This window comes from Kluyveromyces lactis (genome assembly GCF_000002515.2).
Source record: "Kluyveromyces lactis strain NRRL Y-1140 chromosome C complete sequence".
Classification (NCBI taxonomy): Eukaryota; Fungi; Ascomycota; class Saccharomycetes; order Saccharomycetales; family Saccharomycetaceae; genus Kluyveromyces; species Kluyveromyces lactis.
Genome location: NC_006039.1, coordinates 1,108,761 through 1,126,019, shown reverse-complemented (window position 1 = coordinate 1,126,019; position 17,259 = coordinate 1,108,761). Strand labels below are relative to the sequence as shown.

The 17,259-nt window shown below is 37.8% G+C and overlaps 7 protein-coding genes across 7 annotated transcripts; 5 read left to right on the top strand and 2 right to left on the bottom strand.

Moving 5' to 3' along the window:
- Positions 1-1,089: 1,089 nt before the first annotated feature.
- On the top strand, positions 1,090-2,103 carry RGS2 (GTPase-activating protein RGS2; the record flags this gene model as incomplete). The annotated part of the gene is made up of 1 exon (XM_452788.1): positions 1,090-2,103. One exon carries the CDS (start codon positions 1,090-1,092, stop codon positions 2,101-2,103), a length of 1,014 nt encoding a protein of 337 aa, XP_452788.1.
- A 1,070-nt stretch (positions 2,104-3,173) lies between these two features.
- On the top strand, positions 3,174-4,193 carry TFB6 (TFIIH complex subunit TFB6; the record flags this gene model as incomplete). The annotated part of the gene is made up of 1 exon (XM_452787.1): positions 3,174-4,193. One exon carries the CDS (start codon positions 3,174-3,176, stop codon positions 4,191-4,193), a length of 1,020 nt encoding a protein of 339 aa, XP_452787.1.
- Positions 4,194-4,230: 37 nt separating this feature from the next.
- Positions 4,231-6,609, bottom strand: SOG2 (Sog2p; the record flags this gene model as incomplete). The annotated part of the gene is made up of 1 exon (XM_452786.1): positions 4,231-6,609. One exon carries the CDS (start codon positions 6,607-6,609, stop codon positions 4,231-4,233), a length of 2,379 nt encoding a protein of 792 aa, XP_452786.1.
- Positions 6,610-7,050: 441 nt separating this feature from the next.
- On the top strand, positions 7,051-8,013 carry CYC3 (holocytochrome c synthase CYC3; the record flags this gene model as incomplete). Its single annotated transcript, XM_452785.1, has 1 exon — positions 7,051-8,013. One exon carries the CDS (start codon positions 7,051-7,053, stop codon positions 8,011-8,013), a length of 963 nt encoding a protein of 320 aa, XP_452785.1.
- A 307-nt stretch (positions 8,014-8,320) lies between these two features.
- MSC6 (Msc6p) lies at positions 8,321-10,447 on the bottom strand (the record flags this gene model as incomplete). The annotated part of the gene is made up of 1 exon (XM_452784.1): positions 8,321-10,447. One exon carries the CDS (start codon positions 10,445-10,447, stop codon positions 8,321-8,323), a length of 2,127 nt encoding a protein of 708 aa, XP_452784.1.
- Positions 10,448-11,911: 1,464 nt separating this feature from the next.
- Positions 11,912-12,313, top strand: KLLA0_C13079g (uncharacterized protein; the record flags this gene model as incomplete). The annotated part of the gene is made up of 1 exon (XM_452783.1): positions 11,912-12,313. One exon carries the CDS (start codon positions 11,912-11,914, stop codon positions 12,311-12,313), a length of 402 nt encoding a protein of 133 aa, XP_452783.1.
- Positions 12,314-15,426: 3,113 nt separating this feature from the next.
- CLN3 (cyclin CLN3) lies at positions 15,427-16,677 on the top strand (the record flags this gene model as incomplete). Its single annotated transcript, XM_452782.1, has 1 exon — positions 15,427-16,677. One exon carries the CDS (start codon positions 15,427-15,429, stop codon positions 16,675-16,677), a length of 1,251 nt encoding a protein of 416 aa, XP_452782.1.
- Positions 16,678-17,259: the final 582 nt, after the last annotated feature.

Sequence of the window (17,259 nt, the reverse complement as noted above, 5' to 3'; positions counted from 1 at the left end):
AAGTCTTTTTCTTCCTTCAAGATAAGGAGCTTGTAATCTAATCTTCAGAGATGAAAATCTGATAGATAGCGTAAACTAGGGAATCGACAAGACCCCATCGCAAATTATCGAGGACAAGAACAGGAGGTGCGATAAATATCTCCCGACTGACCTATGCATATCAAAAAAACTTTCTTGTCTCCTACCAGTTTGCTCTTACTGTTTCGTGAAATACGGATTAAAGTTTCCTTTTCCATGTTTCTTTTCCATTTTCCTGTGCTTTTCTTTTTTTTACAAAAAACTGGAAAGGAAAAATGAAAAAGAAACATAGTGAGGGTAAATACGGGTTGGTACGGGAAAAGAGCAGCAGAGACACAATTCTATTAGCAGGATAAAACGGCTACGATATTGCGGCTAGTAAAACACAATTTGATCATCTGTGTAAGTAAGAGCTATTGCTCCTTGCATAGATTACCTTGTTGCTCTATCTCCGTTCCTTCCTATCACCTGAGAATTTCCCTCCGTAGTTTTCTCGGTACACAGTTTACATAGCTTAAAGTTAGGTGGGTGTGTGAAATTTAATTTCTTTTTCAGTGTTTTCACAAAAGGTTTAATGTGTAAATTCAAAATTTAAAGCCAGAGTAACTGCTTCCTGTTTACAGTTGTCTCATAAACTCTCACTGTCTTTACTTCGATCTCAAGGTAGATATCAACAAACTTTTACTTATTCAGTAACTCTGCTCAACAAGGTTACTTCACTGAAAGATTTTCAGAAGGTATACTACTTTTTTTTTGAGGAAAAACCGTTTAGTGTTGACGAAAATAGTATGAAAGTCTTTTGAATATTGGAGTGACACTGACTTATACACGGAGAGAAAGAGATATAGATTATAGAAATAGTGTTCCCCCACCTCACGCATTGTATCATTCCCCTTGTATTAAAAAAATAATATTAACCAGCGACCACGGATATTACGCTCTCTCTCTCTCTCTCTCGCTCTTCTGGTTGATTTTGAATTACGTTTAGCATTGATAGATTAAAAACCGCTGGACGTTAAACTTCTGAAACTTTACGACACAAGGACAAATAAGAGTCCTGGCAATCATATAATGCTTCAGCTAGAGGAGTTGTTAGATGAAGAGCTATCCTGTATTCATCATGATGAAATTTTAAGTGGCTTCCATGATTTCTTGGCCAAACCACATTGTGATGAGAACTTATGGTTCATCAAAGCCACAAATCCATTCATGAACCCGAACTCAAAACTCTCGTTTACACATTGGAATGACGTTTATCGTCGTTTCATCCAAGAAGACGCACCAAAAGAATGTAACTTCCCAGAATCAATAAGGATCTGTTTCGATGAAGCCTTCCGTAAACACGGCCTACCAACTCACGAAACTATAGAACAAGCAAGGCTACACATTGTAAACTTACTACAAGATGCATACAGTAAATTTCAAAGAAACTCTGATATACCGGATAATATCAAGTACACCGACTGCTACTGCCATAAGGACGGTACTCTTTATCACCATTCTGACACAGATAAAGACCAAAATACCTCTCACTCTCACACCACTGTGCTGACACAAGAAAATATAGACTTGGTAAGTCCAATCCTGGATAAGCTTAGCGAGTTCGCGTTGGAGGAAGAAGATGAACTAGAAGAAGGTGACGACGAGGCAAGCGTCGGGGAACGTTTGGAGTATCAAAAGGCTAAATCTACTGCCACATTCAGATCACGGACACGATCTACTCCACCACTAGTATCAACACCTCTGAGACCAAACACTCCACCTTCCCCCTCGGCTGAATCCACATCATCTACCCAAAAATCTTTTGGTAGCTCTCGAACTCCACAAGAGAAAATACAGCACGTCTTACCTCCTTCCCTAACGCCATCTCTTCCCTCAGCTCAAAGGCTGAAAAAATCTCATAGATATTCCATCTCGTCCTCCTCGAAGGGATCAACGGCCTCATCGTCTTCATCAGTGTCGTCTCAATCACCGACAGTTAATAGCTCATCACAAAAGTTCTCGAAATTGGTACACAGACTAAAATTCGGCAGAAGTAGTAGCAGCAGTGGTGGCCAAAGTGGTCCTCAATCATGGCAATCCTAAACTGGTTCTATTTCCCCACGGTATCTAAAAAAAATAAAAGAATTACAAACAGATCAGCACCTGCATTTTAAATCCCTGAGCACAGTGTCGAACAAACAGAAAATTCGTTTCTGCAATATTAAAACCTGATTACTTACAAAAATACTAATACCACACACTGTGTAGACATGCGTTTGTTCTTGTTATTTTTCTTTTCTACTTTAGAACTCTGCTTCGCCTCACCACCCAGGTGATTGCAAAATTAAAAAGTTCTGATCTGCTCTACCCTTCAGATTGTATCCTTATCATCATAATAAAAATCATTAAAAAGAGTCCTCTAATTGCACATACCCATCTTCGATTCTTAAGGTTTACGTCAGCATCATTACAATCATCTGTCGCTCTTTCATTGTCAACTTCTTTTTTTCTATGCCGCATCATGATTTATTTGTCCTTTTCTAATGAACTTCTTGTGGAATTATCATTCTTCTTCAATTACGTTTCAATGAAATCTGTTTCCTGATCACTTAGTCTAATGTATAATCTCCCAGGCTGAATCGGGATAGACAAACCCGAATCATGTTCTACATACAAAACAATCATACGTAATTTGACTGTAATCCTATAGCATAATATTAACATTTATATCTTCGTATCTGTCGGAAATCCTTCAACTCCTCTATGTATTTATATCTATTTCCTCACCTTAACATTCCATGGGTTCGATCTAAGACCTCAGCCATATGTACTAAAGGACTGGTTATGTCCTTAATAATTCCAGTAATATGGTGTGTTTTCTTCTCTTTTCAAGATATTTTCGTTACATCATGAAAATCCACATATGATTATCTGGGGAATACTGTGAAGAAAGAATTATCAATGAACACAAGAACTGAATATTAAAGGTGCTATCTTTAAGAATTCCTCTACATCAATATCCAACAGAAATCATTCGCAATCAACTAGAGAGGAAACTACTAGAAGATTATTACCTGTTCGTGAACATTTTCATGCTTATAGCAAGGCGGTTCATCTCTTAAAGTTTTAAATATAAAGCAAGATTTTACAGTTGTAAGAAACATTTTCAATTAATGTCATCCATTCCAACACCAACTACGCCTACCGCGCATGACGCAGGTGAACATGAAATCAACGAAATAAATGAGGACGAGCTATTGCAATTAGATTTGAATCCAGATTTGGATGATGTGGAAGACGTAATAATGGAGGAAGATAATGAAGGATCGGTACCTCCGACCCTGAAACGCACATTCATCGATAACGAGAAGCAAAACCCGGAATTCGATGATCTGGAAGATTTTAAGCCTGTTTTGGACATCAGGTCTCCGTTTGAATCTCACGTCGATTTACCACAGTTATCACGCACCCAAGAAAATGGCCCAAATTCAAATGCGAGAAGATTATCTTTATCCCAGCAATCTAAATTCGTATCTTACATAGACGAAAGACTATTGCAAATTCAGAGAAAATTCGTCCAAAGTAGAGGTTTGAATAAAGAGCAAGGGTATGAAAGTCTTTCACAAGTCCTTCTCGACTTCAAGAAATTGATCGATTTAATCTGGTATTCAGTCGATGGCGTCAGCAACACTGACGCTATTTTACAATTAAACTTGGATGACACTGCTCTTTACCAAAAATATCAAGGTTCTGAGTCAACCGATTTTGGTCAGTCATATTATCTAATCAGAATTTCAGACGATCTTCTAGATTATTTGGATAAATTTCCATTAACCGAGCAAGATGAATTTGATGATGATAACGAGACCAATGGTCGTTTTGATAATGGTTTTTCAAGTAATATAGGCCAATCCATGAAGCCTGAAACGTTTAATGCAGATTCACCCCGTACCCATGGATCTTTAAGAAAGCTATTTAAATTATTGTCTATATTAGACTTTATTTTTGCTAGATTAATTGACGGGAAAGTTCCGGGGAACTTTAGAATAAGTGGAACAGAAATTGTTAGATTAATTGGAATAGCTGAGAGGACCAGAATATTACTACCGAAATTAATGGAAAAGAATGACATTCATGGCTATCACTATGAAATTTCAAGGGTGTATCAAGAAACCTTAGAGAGAGGTACATAGCATACGTAAATACAGGATGAATACAAATGCATTATTATCACAGTTGATCAAATGGATTCACATTGTGAGAAGTCACCAGCGAAGGCGTAGATAATGGTGTTATTATATTCGAAGCTGTATGATCCGTGGTATCTCCATGCTGACCTGCCGGTGATCCTTGATTCGTTGTGTGATTTTGCTGTTGTGATGGCGCATCAACAGAACTTGCACCAACATATGAAGGGTTTGAGGATGACTGCTGATTGGTAATGGAAGCACTTTTGTAAGAGCTTAGATCGAGTATAACAGTAACATCCTTTGTAATTTTAGCTAAAGAGGCTAGATTAGGCCTCACGTCATTCAAAGTCGGCAGATCACTCATGATTTCCTTTGTGTTGGCTAGAATAGCTATGATTGACTTCAAAAATGCATTTATATCTTCCCAAGTTTTGAGCTTTTCTTTAGTAACCAAATATGTGTCAATATCACTATTGGAAATCACATTTAGTCGTTTTTTTAACACTTTCGATAACTCCATGGATTGGAAGCAAGTATCTGTCAATTCTTTTGTTTTTGCAGCAACCGTAGGAGTTATTGAAAGCTGATCGGAGGTAGTACTAGCTATTGCTGACTTTGTTATTGCCTGCGTCAATTGTGAATATACAACGTTAACCATATCAATAACTGTATTCAACGTATGGTATAGCTGCAGGTCTATATCCTTATCTGCAAGTGCTTGTGAGGGGATATTGGAGGTATCGGTGGGTGCGGCACCTTGTGTGACTGTGGAGGCAGTTGATTGCTCACTGTAATTTAGACTGCGAGGTGGTTTCGGTGAAGAATCTAGTATAGGCGGTGTTGTTGAAACTTCAGATATCGGTGTAGTCGTGAAAGATGTTGGATTAATTGGCGGGGTAACCTGTTGGCCATTTTGATTCGCATAAGGACCATTTATACCTGGTGTGTTGACATTAATTGCAGACTGTTGGGAAGAGACGCCACTCAGAGAAGAAGATCGATTAATAGCAGAAGACGATTTTTGCCTGCTGTTTAAATACTTTTGGTACTGAGCCATGTTCATAGAATGAACTGAATGCGTTCTGGCTAGCTTTTTCTTTTTCATCATTTCCTGGTTATCCAAAACAAGTAGTTTCCAGGCGTTGAATATTTCAGTATACGAACATAATATGTTCATGTAGAACACCCTTAAAAAAAACACGTCGTTATTGCCAAAAAATGCAGTGAAGTTCTTTCGAAGTTGAACAAAAATCTTTTTGAATATAGAAAGTATGGTCAAACATAGTCGTATCAAAACATCATGATGAAGGAACTGACTTTGCGTTATTGAAGGATCATTTTGTTGACTATTATTTTCAAATTGTTCCAAGACTTCAACTAAATTATCAATATGAGACTTGAGACTGTAAAGCTGTGACACAACATTAACCGAAATGGTCTTTTCAGAACATAGCGATGTTATCTTCCTAATGTTTTGCTGACACTCAGTGAAAGTGAACAAAAGTTTCCTGCAAGCTAGCACAACATTTTCCATAGATTTTCTTTTCTTTTCATGATGTGTCTGTAGTAATTCTTTATAATTCTGTTCATCTGTTTCCTCTTCTACCTCTTGCAAATTGGGTTCCTCTGGCAGAACAGATAATCTTTTGAAGTATTCGTTGAATTTTGAATGAGAGTAAAGATCAAGATCGCTCTGGGGAGACGTGAGATTATTCTCATTGTCTTCCGAATCATGTGAATTTCCAATAAAGCCCATTCGTTTCGCAGCCCTTGCTATCTTTTGTTGTGGATCCAGAGTTGTAACTGCCGGTGTTTGTGAAACGGTATTGTCACTGAAGAATTTTCTTAAGGCTATAACCCAGTATTCTTCCGCAGAGCACTTGGAACTAGTAAAACCTTGTAGAACCTTCTCGATAACATCATTTGGAAAATTATTCCCATCTAGTTCAAGGACTCGTAGATTCTTTAACTGGGATATTATAGGAAATAGTGTCTTGATGGATGTTAGATTGTTGTTCCTCAATGAGAGTGTAACAAGGTTATCACACCATGTCTCTGGAAATTCTTGAGGTAGCTGCCATATGTTGTTGTTAGAAAGATTTATTTTTTCTAATCGAAGGCATTGCATTAACGATGGAGGAATATCATTGAATCTGTTATCAGAAAGATCGATGGTTCGAAGATTTGTCAACTTTTTAAAGGATCCGGGAAGCTGTGTTAAGTTATTCTGGTGCAAAGAAAGGTTCTCAACTAGTTGAAGCAGCTCAACAGCATCATCTGTTATTGAAGACAAACCAAGATCAGCTAATGAAACTGCTGTGTTATCCTTCTGATAAATCTCTTTATTAACAGGGTGCATCGGGGGATTTCCATTTTGACCTTGCCTGAGTGATGTCAGTAATTCCGTATGGTTATCCATGGCACAGTACGTTAATACCAGCTGATCTAAGTCGAGAGTACAAAACTTTGGTTAGAACTCTCCAGTAGATCTTTTGAAACCAAGTCGAAACAGCGTTGGGCTTTCCTATTTATTACTAGATTTACTATGAAGCTTATTTTTGATGATCATTTTCTAAGGAAACATATTGATTCGATTACGGGTATTACAGAGAAAAAAAAGGAAATATTGCATGAGGTACACGATTGATATGACTGTATTGGTACGGGGCATCCGAAGTACATAAGTTATAACCTACCTCTGCAACCGAAGGGCGCTCGCCAACAGGTGACGAACTTCTGCAGTCCTCTCTCAATGGTTTCAAGGCCCACGGCCACGCGATATTCTACCAGCTTCACGAGATCCGGGTAATGTCCTGATTTTTTTTCCTTCTTTTTCCTCCAGCTTTGATAAGGAAAAGAAATGTCGGGTATTATTAACCATAAGATTCTCAATCAAGCAAGGCTCATCACACGGAGTCTGAAAGCGAAAACGTCAACGAAGATGGGTTGGTTCTGGGCTGACAAGCTAAGCACAGCGTCAACTAATGCTACTCCAATTTCTGGAGATATTTCTGCGTGCCCTGTGATGCACGATAAACCTAAGGGAAGCGATGTTTCCGCATGCCCTGTTCTTCATGATAAGAAGACCACAGATAAACCCACCGGTACGGAAGGTGGTTGTCCAGTCTTGTCTGATCAAGGTAATCATGGCTTAAATCCTTTGAACAACATTCCTATCGCCTTGACTGATGTCAAACAGTCTGGTCAAAAACTCGATCTACCAACGGAGCGTACCGTTAGTTCCATACCAAAGGGTAAGACTGCCGATGATGAATTTTGGGAATATCCTTCTCCGCAGCAGATGTACAATGCAATGGTGAGAAAGGGTAAGATTGACCCATTTACTGGGGAGGAAATTCCTGAAGATGCTGTCGAGTCTATGGTATTTGTTCACAACTTTTTGAATGAGGGATGTTGGCAAGAAATACTGGACTGGGAAAAAAAGTATACCGATAAAACACACACTTATCCAAAGCTACTACAATTTATGGGTAAACCAGACCAGCTTTCACCTAGGGCAAGATGTTTCAACATTTTTGGTACTCTTTTCCCCGGTTACTTTTCAAGTGAATTGCCGTTCGATAGACATGACTGGATTGTCCTGAGACCTGATCCCACATCCTCTGACACTGAAAACCCTGGATATCGTAAGGTTCGTTATATTATTGATTTCTATGGAGGTCCTGATGACGAAGAAGGTCTTCCAACCTTCAATTTAGATGTCAGACCGGCTTTAGATAATTTTGGAAACGCCAAGGACAGATTTGAAAGGTGGATGGCTCCAACACTCGAGAAATATTTCAACGAAAAGGACCAAAAATGATTTCAGATTTTCGATATACATCCATTCTTTGAACAGACCGACTGATATGATGCTCTTTACCTGATCGATATCTACTCCTATCAGGTTTATCCTCTCTTTTTTTTTGAGTTATGTTCCTCGATAAATATTTATACCGCATTTTCTATTTAATGAAACACTTAATGGCTTTCTAATCAACAGTGTCCCATGATGTTTATATAATCTAGAATCAAAACAAGGTCAATTGATTTGTCGTTTTAGAGACATACGAGTTTCATTGCTGAGGTCTACTATTTACAGTTATAATATATGTACAGGTAGCTTCCATTCATAACAGTTCTTTAGGAATGTGAATCTTGTCATTAGATTTCATATTTTGCAGATATTTTGGATTCTGTAGCTTGAAGCTATTTTCAATTTTCAGCTTTACCAAGTAAGGTAAGACGGTATTGTTAATGAAATCCAACTCGTTTTCGCTGAATTCAGCGTTTCTCCTGGACAAGGCGGATACAGATTTTAGAGTGGAAATAACGCACTCGTTGAATATCCTATTATGGATTCTTTGACAGAGTTCCCAGTACACTTGTTGTTTGGAAACAAACCCAGTATCATTTCTGGTGATACTTAACTCAGAAAATCCCTTGAACATCGAGTTGAATAATCTATAGTTGACCGATGATGGTGATTTGACATTGTCCGTCAAGTACTTCTTGAATAATTCTTCTGCATACTCCCAGTTGCCATGCTGCAAATAGTAGTCCAAAAAGTTGCTCACTTTTTTAGCAGAGTCATTTGACTTGTTATCGATGTTTAAAGCCTTCAAAAGAGCTGTTGCTGATTCCTCATTTTCACATATTTTCAAAAATTCTTCGATGACCAGAGTAGCGGTTGGAGAGTTTGCAGATAAACCAATTGTTCCTAAAATGCTTTCATTTTTGGAATCGCCGAAAGCAGCCAAGTTTGCCCTTAACTTAATTGCCAAAGTTTTATCATTGGGTTTAATTCCTTCGGTCGATTGGAAAGTGTGAGAATAAAAGGAGTCGATATCTCCCACAGAGGCATCAGAATGTACCATTGCTAAAAGAATTGTATTTGCTAATTCCAAATTATGAACTTTGCTTGGAATTTTAGATTTTAATTGGGAAAAGTGCACTTTCTTAACGGAAGCAAAGAAATTTTTTAGGTAGATGTCGGAGATTTCTGAATTAGCCTTCACGTCATCGGGGACATCCAACGTCCAGAAGGACTCCACCGTTTTGAAATGTCCTGCGATAATTAGTGCTTCTAACATCGCCTTGTAACTAGCCACTGTAATGTTTCCACTGGATTTAATGTATGAGTTCCAAATAGCTTGTATTCTGTTTAATTTAATAGATTGAGCTTCTTTACCGAATGCGGGGATATAAGCAACTGTCTGAAGCAAGGAGTTGTATAATGAAACAGATGGTTTGAAGTCAGCAGATGCCTCTTTTAGTTGTGTCATGATTTTCACAGCATCTAAACTCCTATCCAATTGCGCTAGTTTTATCATGAAGGCTCCGGGAATTTCCTGATTTGACGTTGTGAAGTCTTTCGTTGCCAACTTTAAATACTGTTTCCACAAATAAGTAATTAGCTTGAGATCATTAGAGTTTTTCAAGAATTCATTTATGAAGGCGTCTTTATCAGCGGTAAACCATTGGAGTAACAAATCATCGAATGATTTTAGTAATTCGTCTTTTGTGGTAGCTGTTAATCCCAGGGACTTAATCTCCTGTTCAATTGCGAGGAACGGTACTTTGCTAGGAGTAATATTAAGTAATTGGGTAAGGACATTGACATCTGGTGCAGAATTACTTTCCTTGGATAACATCAAATAAGCAATTGATGTTAAAGCCTGGACTTGCGATGTTCCAGTGTTATTCAATGGCATTTGTTTAGCGTGCTCTAGAAAGGAAATCCACAGATTGATAGCTTCCTTTGGTTGTAGGTCAATTAAAAACTGTTTTAACACTATAATGAAGTGTTGATGACGTGCTAGATTGTATTTTAAGTAAGTTTCCAAAATCTCAAATGGTGTTGGTGGAATTGAAGCAGATTCACCGATGCTTTGACCATCAAGTTCGGACTTACTTTGGAGAATCAACTTTGCCAAAACGGAGTTACAGATAGAGCTGTTAACGAAATGTCTTGGATTGACTTGCTGCTCAGAAATTAATTGTTGTAGATCCGATTGGAACTGAGAGTATATTTTTTGAGCTGGTTGCTGCTTCTGGAAATCATTCGATAATTTAGTTTTCAAACTATTTAGGGCCACCGAAGGCTGAATTCGTTGATATCTAGCTGTTCCCTTTTTCTCAGTTGCAGCATCGCTGCCGTTAGTTGCGTTGTCTTTAGCTGGTTGAGAAACATTGTTCGCTTGAGTTGCCAATCCGCGCACAGAACATTGCCTGGCAGAAATTCTGACAGAGAGCATCCTGGATTGCTTAACAGAGATGCCTATCTACTAAAAATGACACAAAGCAGACCTTCTGTTTAACTTGAAGGAGCAGCCGATAGATATGTTCGCTTCGTTTTGCATACTTTTGTTGGATGATTTAAAGATATCACAGTTAAAGATCACCATTGCTAAAATTTTTGCAAGTCATGTAACACGATGATGATATTTCACCTTCAACAAGCTAAAGCTTCGTAACCATTTCCCTTCAAAGAGGCCATTACTTTCACAGTATCACCACAACCCAGACATCACATCGAATTGTTCATGAAAAAAATACCATCAAAACCCTTCATGAGTATATTGGCGGTAGTTCGAATCCCAAAGTCCCCAATGTCGAATTTTTCAGCAATAGGCATGAGCGCACCCTCTACATGTGAACGGAAGAATAACAAGACATCGTCAGTTGGCAGTCATACATGATAGGTTAATAGAATTTGAATCAGAATTAACTGATGAAGCTATATCGCCTTCTTTCCGCAGTAACTTGGCCAGAAATTAACTCTTCGAGTACCCAGTATAGAGCAAAAGGTGATTTCATAAAGGAGCCTGTTAGGGTCAACCCTTCTGGGTTTTGAACCACAGGATATCAGATCCTATAATTATTTTTTTTTTTTAAAAAAATGGAAAATACCAACCTAAAAAGAGTAAGGCAAAATCCTAGATGGGAAATGAGTGTCTTCTTGAGAGTCCCGATAATAATAACTCCCTTGCGCGCCACCAGTATCCTAAGATCACAACATTTGAGTGAATAACCAGTATGAATCTCAACCTTCGGAGCTGAGGGCTAGAGTAACATTATAAGATGGTAGTCAATCGTTCCAAGTTGGCAAGGGGAAAGCGGGAACCACCAAAAAGCTCAATCTCAAATGAGGCAAATAAACCTTTTATTGCCATTGCCGCAAATGTTGCTATTGAGAAACGGATATGTACTATGTAGCAAGATTCATTCAGACGAGTCTCACCTGTTCTATTTCCATAGATGACAGCTGCAGGAACTACCCGGTTTATTATCTGTTACTGTGTCCCACCACATGTCTTCCGATTCTTTTTATCTTTCCGCAAGTCTGCTGAGAAAATAAACTACTACAAGGGGAAAATGGAGGAAGAAAATTTGCTTCTTGATTGCTTCCTACGGAAATTTAGTATAAGATAAATGGCGATACATCTACATGCATGAAAATCGAATCAACATCATGCATAACGGAACGGCTCTGTTTTTTCCTTGGTGTATTTTCTTCGTGATAACGGACGTTAAGTAGCTTATCTTTTTTTTTTTTTTTTTTTAAAGAACAGCGTTCAGCACGATGAAAATAAGGATACATAGCACTCAAGATTAACATAAAACAAAAAAACAGACCTAATTAAACAGCAATCCCTCCAAATACTTACAGTTATAAGTACCTAGATCTATATATATTGCTTAGGGCTTACCAGCATTGTATGATTGCGATCATTTTGCTGAAATACTGGGGTGCATTAACATTATGCATGAAGAGCAAGTTCAATTGTTTTTTATTTCCCATGGTACTCAATTGCCAACAGCAAATTTTGAGAATGCAAGTGAAAACCACACTGAAACGAGGACCGAACGATTCCAGTACTCAATGGCTGGGATACACATCCGTACATACATACATAAAGTTCATAACGAAAGTCTCGGCGGCAACCGGATTTCCTTTTGACTGGACTTTTAGGAAACGGCAGTATGAGGGTGCAGGGGTGAACTGTATGATACGTCAACGATACGCGAACGATGGTAGTCAATTGCCTCACAGAACAGAAGGATATGAAAGGTCACGGACCTTTAGGGCTTCAAGGTCTAGAAAAATAAAAGCGCGTTAGAAGCACACATTATTTACGGTGACCCTCACAAAACATAATATAGAGGAAAAAGAAGGTTTCTGCAACAGGCAGGATACATGTAAAAGGTTTATTTACTCAAGCTCACCTTCAAAGATCTTTAATATTCAATTCGGATTCTGCGTGGCAGATATTATGCAAAAGCGGAAAAGTCTCCTATTCAATCGATGAATTGCATCATAGTTTCCAGTTTTGTCCTGAAAAAAACTATACGTGGCTAACTAGTGGGCTGAATAAAACCTCAAAAAACTTTAAGTTAAGGCATACCCGCATCAATTGGAAAGCCAAAATAAGGTTGTGTACAATGGAATGGAAAGCAAATCTAAATTATGGCCGTCTTGCGATACTTCAAACTGAGAACTGACATGAAAAGAAATATACAGCTTCTGAACATCTCAAGTCTTGATTTCGGTCTTGAAACGGAACCCTAATCCATAATAGGATGAAGCTCGACTATACGATACCATTGAGCAAAACATAGGAATCACTCATGCCCTGACTAGTCCCCTCACTTCATTTGCAAAAAAAAAAAATTAAATGTACTCTTAAGATCACCCTGGACCACCTTGTTCCTTTGCCGATAAGCAGTTCGAGAAAAAAAATAGCACGGATGGAGTATAGGGCTAACTCAAACTTTAAAAATAAAATTACACAGTAAATAGGGAAAAGTCACAATATAAGGCGACCCCATGATAATTTTGCCCTAAATTCGATTGTGAATAAGATATCAAGACCTATCTCAGTTTTCGTTTCTCTTTTTCACACATACAAGGAGCAACCTTCAGCACCACCGAAACCCGAAAACTAGTAAAAAGACAAATAAACCACCATGCGCTAGTCTCAGTTTGAAATAGAAAGAACAGTCAAAGTACGATCCAATCTGTATACCTGAAACCCTACATCGAAAGAATTCCAGCTAGTTTTGCTTGTTTTACTAGTTTTACAGCTTTTTAACTCTTTCGGTTTTTACTATTTTCGTTCTGATCTCATATTTTTTTGCCTTCTAACATACTGTAGCAGGAAGATTTTGTGCTTTGCCCTGGAGACGAGAGTGGTTGTAGTTGACTTTTTTTTTTTTATTTTTTCTTATTCTCAATTTGTGATACGATCGAAGTGCCTTGCTTTGTGTGAAGGTATGTGTGGGTGTGCTCTTCGATCACCACCGTAGGCGATAATCCGCTCAAGCTTGTAAAATTTTAAATCTTTATTGGGTAAGACAAGGGCTTTCCGCCCTATAATATTCTGAAATAGGTCTGAGGAGATATCTCATCCCTATACCGAAAAAGAAAACGTTCACTCAGTCTGGCTTAGAGTGATAACCTTTATTTTTTTTTCGGCTTCAGGTGTGTCTTAAGATATTCGTCCTATCGAGCCTTGGGTTAGGGTTGTGTAAAATTTGTATATGCTCTTAAAATCCGGATCTAGGATCTATAATTATCTGCTGTTACACCCCCTCCTATAGTAAAAGCAACCGATGGCATCTGACCGAAAGAATGTGTTTTTTTTCTTTTCACTGTGTGCTTCCTCCATAATTGCTATTTGCTTGTGGCCCTTGCTTGGGCAATTGGCAAACCACGCGTATACCCTATTCTAATCTTCTTCATTTTCTGATCCGCTGGTGAAGGCTCAGTTCCTTTTTTTTTTTTCTCGATCACTCTCTTGGGAACTGGTGTGCATTTTCTTTTTAGTGGTGGTATTTTAATACTACGACTGCTTCTTGCATTGGTATATACTTTTTTATTATCGGGCCTATGTGCTTGTATGTCATGGTGCTGCCCTGTTACATATTTTCTTCTTCTTGTTCTTCTTCTTCATCTTCCACTGCCGTTTTTACTCACTCCCATACAGTGCGCAGTAATAGGGAGACTTACGGACAGATAGAGAAGATAGACGGTCAGCAGCCAGCCAGCCAATAATAGCCCACACATACATTTTTTTCCTCTCTCTATTCCTCTTTCGATTTGGTTGATACATTTTGTTAAAATATATTCATTTATATATTGGATCAAAGAAAGTTGGCCTTCCACTTCACTCTACTTTGTTGTTAGAAACTTCACTACTGTTTCTCATATTAGATACTGTTGATATACTACAGTGTCCAAGAACAATACTTTAGTGGGAGCCTAATCATAGCTTCAGGTAATTGCTACTCCCATCCTCTCCTTTTTTTTATTTTGGTATTACTGCTGTTCTTTACACTTTTTTTTTCCTTCAGTTTTTTGGGGCTTTGTCTTAAGTGTTTGAGTAATAGGTTTCTTAAGATTGTTATAGGAAGTCCTCATTGCCAATTGCACCGCTTCAAACTACATCCCATTTCACGTTCTTTCTTCAATACCATTCGAAATAGAGAAGACTGTTATCAAGAGGTACTTTTTCTTTCACTACACTTATTTCTGTCTAATTACTCTAGTTCAGTGATTATAATTTAATAAGCTTTTTCACTACTGCATTCCCATCCCACTCACTACTTTTGCTGGTACAGAAGATCCTCGATAAAACTTTTGAAGAATAAACAGTTATTAACTTTTCATTCGCTTCAAATTTTTCTTTCATCCATACAACACACTTGCTTTCTTTCATCCACCATCATATCATATTCGCATATCCTGGCCGCTGCAGAGGTTATTTCTTTGACTGTATCATTGTTAAGAATCTGATCTCCGTTATAAAACCTGATACTCAATCCTAACATCCGGTCTGCTCATATCAAGTTGTTTCTTGCTTTCACTTTTTCTATCGCTAAACAGAGGAAGACTTTCATAACAACTACCCCGCAAAGATTATAGAAAAGAATCACTCTTTTGCTTGTTAATTGAATCCTCATAGTCGATCTACAATCGTCTCAGGGTAGAATAACAAAAAGTAGAACGTCGCACTACATTACACTTTAACGGCTAAACGTTTTGTTACGTTTGAGTCATTCAGCTGGTCTGTCCCAATTTTTTATTCGTTTTCTCTTATCTTCCCTCAATTCTCAATACATTGTGGCTTTAGTTGTGAAATAGAATTATCTGCCCTTCTACAATACTCCTTTGATATTCTCTTTGTTCAAAATAAAGTTCACTTAAACAAATACAATCTATTTTTATTTATACATGATGTCAAATCTGACCATGGTAGATTCAAACTATATGAATTGCATAAGAAGGTCGATTTGGAATGAGAAAGCTTCTAATCCAAATTTGATTGAGATGGAATTGAAATCTCACAAAGCTACGATTAATGAAAATGCATCCACAATCTTCTCTAGATTGGTTGAAAATGAATCCAGCACAACAGTTTCTATGAAATGTTTTAAGTCCCAACCTGAAATCAATTTTCAAATGAGATCCTTGATTTTTGATTTCATCATGTGCTGTCACATCAGATTGAAACTTTCAACACCAACTCTTTTCCTATGTTTTAATATTATCGATAGATATTGTTCTAAAATCATCGTCAAGTCTTCTACTTACCAACTTTTAGGTTTATGTTCTCTATGGTTGGCATCTAAATACACGGACAAAAAGCAAAAAATTCCTTCATTACCTACTTTACAAAGCTTATGTTGCAACCAATATACCAAAGAGCAATTCAAGGAAATGGAACTTCACATTTGTCAGAGTCTCAACTGGACAATGTGTCACGGACCCAGTTTGGATTCTTTCTTGGATATCTTGGTAAGGGGAAATACGTTCCAAAACAACGAAACAGATTGTTCTGCCATGAAACTTGGAGCGTTGATACTATGCCAGCTTTGTTGCTTCAACCCAACCCTCTCATTCACTAACTCTTCTAGCTCCATTGCTCTGGCGTGCTTATCTATCACGAAATATGCACTATTGTCCTCCAAGTTTAATACCTTTGTTAACTTCGAAACAATGATGTCCAATGACAAACCAGACCCGAAACTAATCAATCTAATGAAGTCCATATTGGAAGTAATCAACGTTGCTGATATTCCATCTAGTTTCAAGCTTAGGTATTATGTCAACGATGTTCAGCATCCAATTTTGAAGTGTCTATTCTCCTATAAGACATATTGGAAAGATCACTTGTCAAGAATTGAATATTCTACATTGATGTCCCCATTGGTACCGGATTACAATCATAAAGATCGTCTGTCCCCAAAATCACTCCAAATGGATTCAATGAGATGGATGCAAATCCCCCCTACTCCTACGACTACTCCCTCCACACCGACATTGGCCAAATCCTCCAGGCCGTCATTACCAACATCATCGTCACATCACCCGAGCGGATCGTTCAGAAGACATTTCAAGAGAGATTCATCAACCATGGATATCGATTTCTTCGAACAAGAGCCCATCCAGCATGTCAAAAGAGGGAAAGTTGGAGAATGTTAACACGAAGACTGTTAATCTCGATAAACCCATTCATATCACTTACATAGAGAAGAATAGTGTTAAACACTTTTTTAGCATACAAAATTGATATTTGATCTATTTTTAACCTTACTATCTAACGAACTCAAATTTGCTTCCATTGACCTAAGAGCTCAACTTCTGATCACAGAAAGTTAATCGCATAGATCACTTCGACCTGGTATCATGTGTCATGGCAAGACGACATAAAAGCAACAAATTTTCTCACCTGGTGTGTCAATTGAAAAGAGCAATATTAAGATACAAATCCAAGAGGTTTTTTGAGTCGTTAGCCATCCCTATCAAATAGCAAGAAATACTGTGTAGTATGAGTAGTAGTACTACCACTACACTACTATCGTTGTTGTGTTAATGAATAGGCTATCAATGATATTTCACGAGACTTCTTTTTTCTCGCTTGCGCTTATCTGCCGATAAATATAAATCATGAAAGTCAATTTCTCTCCACTGGCAACAACATCCTTGTAAATAACAAGAAAATATGATGAAACAGATAGAAAAGTCTCTCACAACATTCTGGACGATAGTACTTTTCTATTCTCA